Source organism: Tachyglossus aculeatus, chromosome 26, assembly GCF_015852505.1.
Source record: "Tachyglossus aculeatus isolate mTacAcu1 chromosome 26, mTacAcu1.pri, whole genome shotgun sequence".
In the NCBI taxonomy this organism is placed as follows: Eukaryota; Metazoa; Chordata; class Mammalia; order Monotremata; family Tachyglossidae; genus Tachyglossus; species Tachyglossus aculeatus.
The window spans coordinates 15,783,169-15,796,775 of record NC_052091.1 but is presented as its reverse complement, the minus strand read 5'-3'; the positions used below and the strand labels follow the sequence as shown (position 1 = coordinate 15,796,775).

The window sequence follows — 13,607 nt, the reverse complement described above, 5'->3', positions numbered from 1 at the left end:
GCTTGCCTTATCCCACAACCCACTCCTCTCCCAACCTCAAGGTTCCCAAGATCCCAGGAAGCCGTCAGGAGGGTCCCCAGCCCCCCGCGGGTCTAGGCCGGTCCGCAGCGGCCATTCGCGGTTCCCCGGGGGTCCGTTCATTCATTCAGTGGTATTTATTGAGCGCTTACTGTGTGCAGAGCACTTGTGAAGTACAGAGAAGCAGCGTGGCTCGGTGGAAAGAGCCCGGGCTTTGGAGTCAGGGGTCATGGGTTCAAATCCCGGCTCCGCCAACTGTCAGCTGTGTGACAACTGTGTGACAATTGCATTTCCCCACCGCCTCACACACCCCTCTGCGCGTTCCAGGAAACAGAAGTACTTCTACAAAGGTAGCCTGATCTGGGACGAGAACACCTCGGATGGCCGATACGTGAAGGAAAACTGCAAACCCCTGAGGGTAGGTGGTCCGGCCCGGCCCTGCCCCTCGTCACGGGGCAGCCACTTCGGGTCTCTTGGGCTGGTGGGACGAGCCGTACGGGGGCCGGTCACGTAGGGGAAGCGGAGGGACGGCGAGCCGGGGTGGGGAAAGACGATGATGGTGTTCGTTAAGCACTTACTTTGCGCCAAGCACTGTTCTAAGCGCCGGGGGAGATACCAGGTCATCAGATTGTCCCACGTGGGGCTCACAATCTTCATCCCCGTTTTCCAGATGAGGAAACTGAGGCACGTTGTGACTTGCACCAAGTCACTCAACTGACAAGTGGCGGAGCCGGGATTAGAACCCACGATCTCGGACTCCCAAACCCGGGCTCTTTCCGTTAAGCCACGCTGCTTCTGCAAAGACGAGGGGCCCTCAACTGTTCTCGGTGGTCAGAGTCCAGTCGTGGGGGGTGAGAAGAGGCCGCCGTTAGCCCTGGCTCCTTTCTGGCTTTCTCCTTGGGCGGGTCACTGCACTTCCCAGTGCAGTAGAGAAGCAGCGCGGCTCAGTGGAAAGAGCCCGGGCTTGGGAGCCTGAGGTCACGGGTTCAAATCCCGGCCCCGCCGCTTGTCAGCTGGGTGACTGTGGGCAAGTCACTTCTCCGCGCCTCAGTTGCCTCACCTGTAAAATGGGGATGAAGACCGTGAGCCCTCCGTGGGACAACCCGATCACCTTGGAACCTCCCCAGCGCTTAGAACAGTGCTTGGCACATAGTAAGCGCTTAATAAAGGCCATCAATAGAGATATAACATTCCCAGAGCTTCGGTTCCCCCCGCTACCGTCCGTGGTGTTCTCGCTGCCTTGAGACAGCTGGGATGGGCGCTGGCGGTCATTGTCCGTCGGGGAGGGAATTGGAGGAGGGCCAAGAGCGGGGGTGCCGCCTCTAGACTGTAAGCTCCTTGTGGGCAGGGATCGTCAACTGTATATTGTTGCACTGTACTCGACAGACGTGCTTAGTGGAAAAAGCCCGGGCTCGGGAGTCCGAGGACGTGGGTTCTAATCCCGGCTCCGCCGCTTGTCAGCTGTGTGACCTTGGGCAAGTCACTTAACTTCTCTGAGCCCACTGTTGGGTAGGGACTGTCTCTATGTGTTGCCAACTTGTACTTCCCAAGCGCTTATAGTCCAGTGCTCTGCACACAGTAAGCGCTCAATAAATACGATTGATTGATTGATTCCCTCATCTGTAAAATGGGGGTGAAGACTGTGAGCACCACGTGGGACTTCCTGATCACCCTGTATCTCCCCCACCGTGTAGAACGGTGCCTGGCACACAGTAAGCGCTTAACAAATAACCATCGTCATTATTATGCATTCATTCAATCGTATTTATTGAGCACTTACTGTGTGCAGAGCACTGTACCAAGCGCTTAAATAACCATCATCATTATCATGCATTCATTCATTCAATCGCATTTATTGAGCACTTACTATGTGCAGAGCACTGTACTAAGCGCTTGGGAAGCGCTTCTAGACTGTGAGCCCTTTTTTGGGTAGGGACCGTCTCTAGGTTGCCAACCTGTACTTCCCAAGCGCTTAGTCCAGTGCTCTGCACACAGTAATGATAATAATAATAATAATAATGGCATTTAAGCGCTTACTATATGCAAAGCACTGTTCTAAGTGCTGGGGGGATACAATGGGATCAAGTCGTCCCATGTGGGGCTCACAGTCTTAATCCTCATTTTACAGATGAGGTCACTGAGGCTCAGAGAAGTTAAGTGACTTGCCCAAGGTCACTTGGGCAGCAGATGTGGCAGAGCTGGGATTCGAACCCCTGACCTCTGACTCCAAAGCGCTCAGTAAATACGATTGAATGAACGAATACAAGTTGGCAACATGTAGAGACGGTCCCTACCCAACAACGGGCGAGTGCTTACCAGCGCTTAGAACAGTGTTCTGCACACAGTAAGCGCTCAGTAAATACGATTTAACGAATGAATGAATACAAGTTGGCAACATATAGAGACGGTCCCTACCCAACAATGGGCGAGTGCTTACCAGCGCTTAGAACAGTGCTCTGCACACAGTAAGCGCTTAACAAATGCCGTCATTATTATTACAGTGCTCTCTGCACACAGTAAGCGCTCAGTAAATACGATTGAACAAGTGAATGAATACAAGTTGGCAACAAATAGAGACAGTCCCTACCCAACAACGGGCGAGTGCTTACCAGCGCTTAGAACAGTGCCCTGCACACAGTAAGCGCTCAGTAAATACGATTGAACGAATGAATGAGTACAAGTTGGCAACAAATAGAGACGGTCCCTACCCAACAATGGGCGAGTGCTTACCAGCGCTTAGAACAGTGCTCTGCACACAGTAAGCGCTCAGTAAACACGATTGAACGAATGAATGAATACAAGTTGGCAACAGATAGAGATGGTCCCTACCCAACAATGGGCGAGTGCTTACCAGCGCTTAGAACGGTGCTGTGCACATAGTAAGCGCTTAACAAATGCCGTCATTATTAGTACAGTGCTCTCTGCACACAGTAAGCGCTCAGTAAATACGATTGAACGAATGAATGAGTACAAGTTGGCAACAAATAGAGACGGTCCCTACCCAACAACGGGCGAGTGCTTACCAGCGCTTAGAACAGTGCTCTGCACACAGTAAGCGCTCAGTAAACACGATTGAACGAATGAATGAATACAAGTTGGCAACAGATAGAGATGGTCCCTACCCAACAATGGGCGAGTGCTTACCAGCGCTTAGAACGGTGCTGTGCACATAGTAAGCGCTTAACAAATGCCGTCATTATTAGTACAGTGCTCTCTGCACACAGTAAGCGCTCAGTAAATACGATTGAACGAATGAATGAATACAAGTTGGCGACACATAGAGACGGTCCCTACCCAGCAACGGGCGAGTGCTTACCAGCGCTTAGAACAGTGCTCTGCACACAGTAAGCGCTCAGTAAATACGATTGAACGAATGAATGAATGCAAGTTGGCAACATATAGAGACGGTCCCTACCCAACAACGGGTGGTTCTTACCAGCGCTTAGAACAGTGCTCTGCACGTAGTAAGCGCTTAACAAATGCCGTCATTATTAGTACAGTGCTCTGCACACAGTAAGCGCTCAGTAAACAGGATTGAACGAATGAATGAATACAAGTTGGCAACAGATAGAGATGGTCCCTACCCAACAATGGGCGAGTGCTTACCAGCGCTTAGAACAGTGCTGTGCACATAGTAAGCGCTTAACAAATGCTGTCATTATTAGGACAGTGCTCTCTGCACACAGTAAGCGCTCAGTAAATACGATTGAATGAATGAATCAATACAAGTTGGCAACATATAGAGACAGTCCCTACCCAACAACGGGCGAGTGCTTACCAGCGCTTAGAACGGTGCTGTGCACATAGTAAGCGCTTAACAAATGCCGTCATTATTAGTACAGTGCTCTCTGCAGACGGTAAGCGCTTAATACTTAATACTAGAGAAGCAGCGTGGCTCAATGGAAAGAGCCCGGGCTTTGGAGGCAGAGGTCAGGGGTTCGAATCCCGGCTCCGCCAACTGTCAGCTGTGTGACCTTGGGCAAGTCACTTCACTTCTCTGGGCCTCAGTTCCCTCATCTGTAAAATGGGGATTAAGACTGTGAGCCCCCCGTGGGACAACCTGATCACCTTGTAACCTCCCCTAGCGCTTAGAACAGTGCTTTGCACACAGTAAGCGCTTAATAAATGCCATTAAAAAAAAAATACGAAGGAACGTGTCTCTGTCCCCCGGCCAGAGTTACATGCTCCACGACTCCCTGGAACACGCCCAGCTGTTCGACCTGATGAGGAGGATGCTGGAGTTCGACCCGGCCCAGCGGATCACACTGGCCGAGGCCCTGCAGCACCCCTTCTTCGCCGGCCTGACCCCGGACGAGAGGTCCTTCCGCTGCGGCCGCAACCTGAGCAGATGACAGGTGGGGGAAGAAGCGGCGGGGGGGGCGCGCGGGGGCGGACCGCCCCCCGCCCCGGCACGACCAGTGCAATGTGGAGGAGGCAGGACCCCGGGGGGGAGGGACGGGAGCAAAGCTACGGGAAAAGCACAGATTTGACCCGAGATATTTATATGTTGTAAAGTTAAAATAAAGTGTTTCTTACTGTTTGATAACTCCCTTGTCCCCCGAGTGTCCTTCCCCACCTCCCACCCCGCCTCGGAGCTTGTGAATAAAAGTAGTTTCTTAGCAATCCAGTCTGGAGAACCAAGTGTGAAGAACCTCTTTCCGGGCCGAGGGGGAGGGCGGACGCCCTACCCACACCCGCCGGCCCCCTCTCCCTCGTCGGGGCGGACCCGGGGACAGCCGGTGAGGGGGCCGTTAAAAGCTCCCGCCCCCCACCTCAATCGCGCAGAATTAGCCGGCGTGGGATTTCGATGGCAGGGATGCAGGAGAGTTAGGTTCCCGTGGGGCAGGGTGGGCCGTCATGGCTTTCCACCCAAGCCCCTAAGGTGGTCTGAGGGGGATAGACCTCCCCATCTGCTCGCCCACGGGAAATCCGAAGCAAAACTGGCCCACGGGATGGGTGCGGCCGCTCCCGCCCGGGGTATGTGACCCCAGAAAATCTCCAGGCTCGCTGTACTCCCGGCCCTGGCAGAGAAGACAGGTGGTGGAGCGCAAGCCCCGGGCGTGGGCACCCATTCCTGGGAAGCGGTCCTCCGCCCCTCAGCGTGTTGGGAAAAGGGAGGTCAGGATGGACAGGAGCTTTAGTCCAGCAACGGAGCTATAAACACGCTCCGGCTGCTGAGCCAAGGTTCCCCTTCTCAAACCTACCACCTGGAAATGCTACTCTTATTAGGCAGTAACGGGGCCCGGCGCTGTTTTAAACGCTAAGGTAGACGATACAAGGTTATCCGGGCCCACAGCATAAAGGGGAGGGAGTCCCCGCTTTACAGATGAGGAAACGGAGGCACGGTGAAGTTACTCACCCATGGCCACAACACGCGAGTGACCAAGCCGAACTCCAGTCCTCTGGCTCCCAGGCTCTTCCCGCTAATAACAGTAATAATGGTATTAAGCACTGGGGAAAATACAAAATAACGAGGTTGGACACAGTCCCTGTCCCACACGGGGCTCAGAGTCCAAATAGGAGGGAGAAGACTGTACGCCCATGGGCAAAGAATGTGTCATTATTGTTATACCGTACTCTCCCAGGTGCTTAGTACAGTGCTCTGCACACACTAAGTGCTCGGTGAATATGACTGAATGACAAATACACATACTGAATCCTCATTTTGTACAGCTGAGGGAAACCGAGGCAAAGAGCAGTGAAGTGACTTGCCGTGGCTCCTGTGACTCCATGCGGGCCCTTGCTGTTCTGTCGAGGCAATGCGTCAGGGGATTCAGGCCCTGGGACCCATCCTTCCCCCTTTCACACTTAAGGCAGGAAAAACAGAGAAGGCCCCCACTTCCACTCAGCACGGGGGCTTCCATTCCCCTCACCCTCTACACATCCACACCGGGTCTCGTTCCTTCGCCTTTATTTTAGTGCTGGGTTTTTTCCAACAGCCGCACGCGTGTTCCTCCGCAATTTTACAGCCCCACCTTGTCCCGTGACGGCAGCGGGGGCCAAGCCTTCCCGCCTTCGCTCGGGGAACCAAACCTCCCCGCTTTCGCTCGGGGAACCAAACCTCCCCGCCTTCGCTCGGGGAACCAAACCTCCCCGCCTTCGCTCGGGGACTGACGGGGGTAAAGAGAAGACCCGACCTAGGTGGGGGTTAGATGCCCCTTGGGGGGAGCGGGGCCGCTTTCGATTCGGCTCCGTCTTCCTTCCTGCTTCGGCATCCGAGCCTTGGGCCGGACTCAGCAGGGGAAGGGGGAAAATTTGGCTGCCCCAGCTCCCCGAGCTGGGCACGGGAATGGTTTGGCCGGTGGGGCCCTGGCAGAGCAGAGCCCCCATCGCCCGGGGAAGGAAAACCAAAGAGGCAAAGGCCCCTGCCAGTTTCCGCCACTGACCACACAAGGACCACATGGCTGAAGCTCAGGCTCTCTCACCATGGGCCCCCTCCCCACCCGTCCCGGGCCAGGAGACCGCCCGGACATCCGTCCACCGGCCCGCTGCAACGGGCTCCCGGACCAAACCCTCTCGGATCCCGCCTGGACCCTGGCTGAGCCGTCTCTCCCCTTTCCTCCGCCGTCCCCTCCTCGAGGTCACAGACTCTCCCTCGAAACGGGGCCCGGTCTGTGTCCAGTAAAAGCCGAGGGTCGGGCGGAGGCGGGGAAGAGACAGAGGAGGCCACGCACATCCCCACCCCGGCCATAATCGGAGCGCCGAGTCCCCTCGCTCTCCCCCGCGGCGCGGGACCCAGCAGGAAAACGGGAGGAGCCCGTGGCCCTCGGAGCCCCGGACACGGAAACTGGATCCCCTCAGCCGGGAGAGGCGGAAGGGGCCCAGACGGCCACAGCCTTCTCCAGGGGACTTCAAAATAATCAGTCTGCTTCCTTTCGGTCCCGCGCTCCGCTCTGGCTTGGGCCTAGAACCGGTTCCGAGGAGGAGGGCCCCGCTTCTTCCCGCTGGTCATCGGCCCTGAGCTCGGGAAGGGTGTGCGTACGCCGCCGTTTCGATCCCCCGGCGGACCCTCCCCTGAGCAGAAAGGCTCCACGAAAGGCCGGGCTCCAGAATATTGAGCCAAAAAGCCCCCTGCCCCTCTCTCCAGCCCCAGAGGGGGCTCGCCGGGGAAACCCTCCTTGGGGGCGAGGGGAGGTCCCGTCACCTGTAAAACCAGGAGAGGCCACAGCCCCGTCCCCATCTAGGGCCACTGGCGCTGCCCCAAGGTCGGCAAACCCGGGCAGCCCAACGGGGCAGAGGAACTGGGGGGCCGGAGGCCACTGCCGGCTCTCGCCGTGGGCCCGCAGGGAAAACTAAAGATGGCACAAACTTGTTGGGGGGGAGGAGAGGGGAAGGGGCACTGAGGTTCTACAGTAACACGTCCCAACACTACCCGTGCTGAGCACAAAAATCGAGGAGCATCAAATCAAATCCCATAACATCGGTTTGATTCCCCCACCTGTCCCCCTCGGTCGGGGGAACGACAAAAAAAAAATAATAATAATCCCTCTTATAAAGTCCACCTGGCTCAACTCAGGAGGTGGGAGGGGAACGCCGACTGCCATGATGAGCCACGTACTGAGGGTGGGGAGAAGCCCCCCTGATTCGTACATGATTAGTGGGAGGCGCTGCCCATAAAGCACGCGGGCCCTGGGCGCCCCTCTGAAGACGATAACCCTCCCGCCCAAGCCCCCACCCCAGGGACCCCCGTCTGACAGCCCCTCGCGTCTGAAAACGAAAACCTTGCCGGGCCAGAGGGGCGGTTTGCCGGGGCCTTCGAACCGAAGACGCCCCGGGCAGCAGCGACTGCCGTTCCCTTCCCCACACGCCTGGGTCCTCGGCTTTAAATACGCTCTGTGGCATACAGAGCAAGCACAGAGTAATAATGACAACAACAATAATCACCGTGACACAGACAGAACCTCCCATCCTTAAGGCGCTCCGGGGAGGTGTCAGGCCCTCCCCATTCCCCCTCCCCGCCTCCCCGGAGGCGGCCCCCTCTACGTGGAGTGCAGGGGGATGACGAACTTGCAGCCGAAGGGCGAGTGGTAGTCGATGCCGGCCTCCTGGAAGACGCGCTGCGGGATGCCGATGTCGCACAGGTAGACGCGGCCGGCGCGCTCGCCCAGCGGCAGCGGCAGCCCCAGGGCCAGGGACCACTTGGCGTCGATGCCCTGCTCCACCTCGCTCACGGGCGGGTCTATGCTCAGGACCGGGGCCCGGTTCCCGTTGGCCCAGTCCACGGCCGCCTTGTACCAGGGCTGGTCGCGCAGGAAGGCATTCTCGTGACAATCCAGGCAGTTGATCACCAGGTCCACGGGGCTGGTGGGGAGATCTGCCGGGATGGGGGGGCGAGGAGGGACGGGAGTCAGGGCACCCTCCCACCGACGGCCCATCCCTTTCCTCCGTTGCCCCCGGGGAGCCGGGAACCCGGGCGCGGGCGTTTCCAGAGGGAAAACCGGGCGCATTCCCCACTCGCGGGGACGGCTGCTTAGGGCCCCGACCAATACCGCAGAAGCCTCCGGTTCTCCCTGCGGCCCTGCCCGTCCCTCCGGGCGGCCCCTATCCCAGCTCTCGGAAGACGGGCGAGGACCGGCTCGCCAGCCTCTCCGGCCAAACCCGCCTTACTCCCGCAGGGGTCCAGAGAGGCCCGCAGACCAGCCCGAGGACCAACGCGGTGACCGACGGAGGCGGAAGGTGGGCTCTTCCCATCCGGCGACAGCAGCTTAGACGAAAGCCCGCCTGGGGTCTGGGTTTCCCGAAAAGCCTCGCTCCCTGTTCACGTGGGCAACATCCCGCCGAGCGCGGACCGATGCCGCGGCTGCCAAGCTTAGAGCAGTGCTTGGCACATAGCAAGCACTTAACAGATACCATAATTATCATTATCACCACGCTGGGATATTCAGATCCGGGAAGGGGCCCAACGTCCCCCGTGACGGAGAAATGGCAAACTTTACGACCGGCCTCGGCCCCCGTGTTACAAGATTCAGGGCTGCTGTTGCTGCATTCATCATCATCATCATCATCAATCGTATTTATTGAGCGCTTACTATGTGCAGAGCACTGTACTAAGCACTTGGGAAGTACAAATTGGCAAATTGGCATTCAGACCACCTCACCCGAGATTCACAGGAAATCTCAGGTCCTCCACCCTGCATCCTGTCTTTCCTACCTGCTGGGCATCGGGGACCCCCTGGGAGGAGATGTGGAGGGGTGACAATTTAAAGCCAGAGAGGTCAACCACCTCCGTGCCCACCGATTCTACGGCACTTTCTCCAACGCTTGGGACGGTGCTCTGCGCACAATAAGCGCTCAAACACCGTCAAACTGAGTGACCCACAGTCGGTCTCAGGACCAACTCCATCGCCATTCCCAGGTGCGTGGCTCAGTGGAAAGAAAGATCACGGGCCTGGGAATCAGAGGTCGTGGGTGCTAATCCCGGCTCTGCCATTTGTCAGCTGTGTGACTTTGGGCAAGTCACTTCACGTCTCTGGGCCTCAGCTCCCTCATCTGTCAGATGGGGATGGAGACTGGGAGCCCCCCGTGGGACAAACTGATCGCTTTGTAACCTCCCCAGTGCTTAGAACAGTGCTTTGCACATAGTAAGCGCTTAATAAATGTCATTATTATTACTATTACTATTATGACCTCTGACTCCAAAGCCCAAGCTCTTTCCACTGAGCCACACTGCTTCTCTGTTGTCAGCTGTGTGGCTTTGGGCAAGTCACTTCACGTCTCTGGGCCTCAGCTCCCTCATCTGTCAAATGGGGATGGAGACTGGGAGCCCCCCGTGGGACAAACTGATGGCTTTGTAACCTCCCCAGCGCTTAGAACAGTGCTTTGCACATAGTAAGCGCTTAATAAATGCCCTCATTATTATTATTACTATTATGACCTCTGACTTCAAAGCCCAAGCTCTTTCCACTGAGCCACACTGCTTCTCTGTTGTCAGCTGTGTGGCTTTGGGCAAGTCACTTCACGTCTCTGGGCCTCAGCTCCCTCATCTGTCAAATGGGGATGGAGACTGGGAGCCCCCCGTGGGACAAACTGATGGCTTTGTAACCTCCCCAGCGCTTAGAACAGTGCTTTGCACATAGTAAGCGCTTAATAAATGTCATTATTATTATTATTACTATTATGACCTCTGACTCCAAAGCCCAAGCTCTTTCCACTGAGCCACACTGCTTCTCTGTTGTCAGCTGTGTGACTTTGGGCAAGTCACTTCACGTCTCTGGGCCTCAGTTCCCTCATCTGTCAAATGGGGATAGAGCCTGGGAGCCCCCCGTGGGACAAACTGATGGCTTTGTTACCTCCCCAGCGCTTAGAACAGTGCTTTGCACATAGTAAGCGCTTAATAAATGCCCTCATTATTATTATTGCTATTATGACCTCTGACGCCAAAGCCCAAGTTCTTTCCACTGAGCCACACTGCTTCTCTGTTGTCAGCTGTGTGGCTTTGGGCAAGTCACTTCACGTCTCTGGGCCTATCTGTCAAATGGGGATGGAGACTGGGAGCCCCCCATGGGACAACCTGATCGCCTTGTAACCTCCCCAGTGCTTAGAACAGTGCTTTGCACATAGTAGGCGCTTAATAAATGTCATTATTATTATTATTACTATTATGACCTCTGACTCCAAAGCCCAAGCTCTTTCCACTGAGCCACACTGCTTCTCTGTTGTCAGCCGTGTGACTTTGGGCAACAATAATAATAATAATAATGATGGCATTTATTAAGTGCTATGTGCAGAGCACTGTTCTAAGCGCTGGGAGGTTACAAGGTGATCAGGTTGGCCCACGGGGGGCTCACAGTCTTCATCCCCATTTTACAGATAACTGAGGCCCAGAGAAGCGAAGTGACTTGGCCAAAGTCGCACAGCTGGCAAGGGGCGGAGCCGGGATTTGAGCCCATGACCTCTGACTCCGAAGCCCAGGCTCTTTTCACTGAGCCACGCTGCAAGCGCTTGGTACAGTGCTCTGCACACAGTAAGCGCTCAATAAATACGATTGATTGATTGATTCTCTGGGCCTCAACTCCCTCACCTGTCAAATGGGGATGGAGCCTGGGAGCACCCCCCGTGGGGCGACCTGATTGCCCTGTAACCTCCCCAGCGCTTAGAACAGTGCTTGGCCTTCCCAGACCGAGCCCCTTCCTTCCTCTCCCCCTCGTCCCCGTCTCCATCCCCCCATCTTACCTCCCTCCCTTCCCCACAGCACCTGTATATATGTATATATGTTTGTACATATTTTTTTTACTCTATTTATTTAATTTATTTGTACATATCTATTCTATATATTTTATTTTGTTAGTATGTTTGGTCTTGTTCTCTGTCTCCCCCTTCTAGACTGTGAGCCCACTGCTGGGTCGGGACTGTCTCTATATGTTGCCAACTTGGACTTCCCAAGCGCTTGGTACAGTGCTCTGCACGCAGTAAGCGCTCAATAAATACGATTGATTGATTGATTGATTGATGATGATGGGGGGGCTGTCCCAGTTGCGGCCACCAGAGGGCGCTGCCAGATTAGGCCTTCCTATTGGGGCGCTGCGGGCCCCGGTGCTGCCCCCTTGCGGCGGGACCCAGCAGGTGCACCAGCCCTCGCCTTGGGGGTGGGGTGGGGGGGTGGGGGGGGGGCACTCACCTTTGAGGCTGGACACCTGCTGCCCCTGCGTCTTGCTAAAGAGGCTCAGCTCGTTGGTGATGGACTCCAGCATCTTGACGAAGTTGGGCAGGAAGAGGATGACGTGGACATCGTGGTTGGCGAGGTGCCGCCCGCAGCTGATGCCCTGGGCGCCCTTCACGTGGGGCCCGCAGAGCAGGGCCACCGTGGGCCTTTGGTGAACGTTCTTGGGGTTTAACCTGCGGGAGGGGGAGGAGAGTCACCTCATCAGTCGCCCGGTCTCGAGGCCCACCAGCTTATCACCCTGCCAACCAGGACAAAGCTAGCTCTCTTCCTCCCTTCAAGACCCTACTGAGAGCTCACCTCCTCCAGGAGGCCTTCCCAGACTGAGCCCCTTCCTTCCTCTCCCCCTCGTCGCCCTCTCCATCCCCCCCATCTTACCTCCTTCCCTTCCCCACAGCACCTGTATATATGTATATATGTTTGTACATATTTATCACTCTATTTTACTTGTACATATCTATTCTATTTTGTAGTATGTTTGGTTTTGTCTCCCCCTTTTAGACTGTGAGCCCACTGTTGGGTAGGGACTGTCTCTATATGTTGCCAATTTGTACTTCCCCAGCGCTTAGTACAGTGCTCTGCACACAGTAAGCGCTCAATAAATACGACTGATGATGATGATAATAATAATGGCATTTGTTAAGCGCTATGTGCAATCAATCAATCGTATTTATTGAGCGCTTACTAAGCGCTTGGGAAGTCCAAGTTGGCAACATATAGAGACGGTCCCTACCCAACAGTGGGCTCACAGTCTAGAAGGGGGAGACAGAGAACAAAACATATTAACAAAATAAAATAAATGGAATAGATATGTACAAGTAAAATAGAGTAATAAATATGTACAAACATATATACATATATACAGGTGCTGTGGGGAGGGGAAGGAGGTAAGGTGGGGGGATGTGCAAAGCACTGCTCTAAGCGCTGGGGGGATACATGGTGATCAGGTTGTCCCACGGGGGGCTCACAGTCATCATCCCCATCCTTATTCTTAGAACAGCGCTTAGAACAGTGCTTTGCACATAGTAAGCGCTTAATAAATGCCATCATTATTATTATTCTCTCCTATTTCCTCTAGCTGTGATCCATTTTAGTGTCCGTCGCCCCTGTAGACTGCAGGTTGTTTTTTTAAAATGACACTTGTTAAGCACTTACTACGTGCCAGGCGCTGTACTAAGCATTGGGCCAGATATAATCTCATCAGATTGGATGCAGTCCACGTCCCACGGGGGCTCTCGCTCGTAATTCCCATTTTACAGGTGAGGTTAACTGAGGCACAGAGCAGTTAAGCCTAAGGTCACACAGCCAATATGTGGTGGACCGGAATAAGAACCCACGTCCTCTTGAGTTCCGGGCCCGTGCTCTGCCCACTAGGCCATGCTGCTTCTCTGTCTGAGGGCACGGATCGCGCCTACCAACTCTACGATGTATTTTCCCAAGTGCCCAGTACAGTGCTCGGCACAAGGAAGGTGAGAAGCAACGGGGCCTAGTGGATAGAGCGTGGGCTTGGGAGTCAGAAGGATCTGGGTTCTAATCCCGGCCCCTTACTTATCTGTTGTGGGACCCAGGGAGAGCCATTTCACTTCTCTGGGCCTCCGTTACCTCATCTGCAAAATGGGGACTAAGACCGTGAGCCCCAAGCGGGACGGGGACTCTGTCCAATCTGACAACCTTACACCTAGAACAGTGCTTTGCACATAATAGGCGCTTAATAAATGCCATCATCACTTAGTACAGTGCCTGCCACACAGCCAGTGCTCAAATGCCATTAAAAAAAAGGATTCAGTAAGTATCACCGATGGACTGACTGAAGAGATAAACCCTTCAGTCCCAGACTGAGCCCCCTCCCTCCCCTCCCCACAGCACCTGTATATATGTTTGTACGGATTTATTACTCTATTTTACTTGTACATATTTATTCTATTTATTT

The 13,607-nt window shown here is 55.0% G+C and overlaps 2 protein-coding genes across 4 annotated transcripts in view; one reads left to right on the top strand and one right to left on the bottom strand.

The window, feature by feature from the left end:
* Positions 1-4,564, top strand: part of CLK3 (CDC like kinase 3) — a 28,364-nt gene extending 23,800 nt beyond the window's left edge. For 2 of the 3 annotated variants that reach the window (XM_038767360.1, XM_038767361.1), the window contains exons 12-13: positions 346-436; positions 4,194-4,370. In XM_038767360.1, the coding sequence (XP_038623288.1) occupies positions 346-436; positions 4,194-4,370 (268 nt within the window). Of the gene's footprint in view, positions 1-345; positions 437-4,193 lie in introns of all 3 variants that reach the window. The other variant, XM_038767362.1, reaches the window with a different exon arrangement.
* Positions 4,565-7,696: 3,132 nt separating this feature from the next.
* The window catches only part of EDC3 (enhancer of mRNA decapping 3), a 39,672-nt gene continuing 33,761 nt past the window's right edge, over positions 7,697-13,607 (bottom strand). Inside the window, exons 6-7 of the mRNA XM_038767162.1 lie at positions 11,636-11,853; positions 7,697-8,332 (exon numbers count right to left, since the gene is read on the bottom strand). Coding sequence (XP_038623090.1) covers positions 7,998-8,332; positions 11,636-11,853 — 553 coding nt within the window. The 3' untranslated portion in view covers positions 7,697-7,997. The remainder of the gene's footprint in view (positions 8,333-11,635; positions 11,854-13,607) is intronic.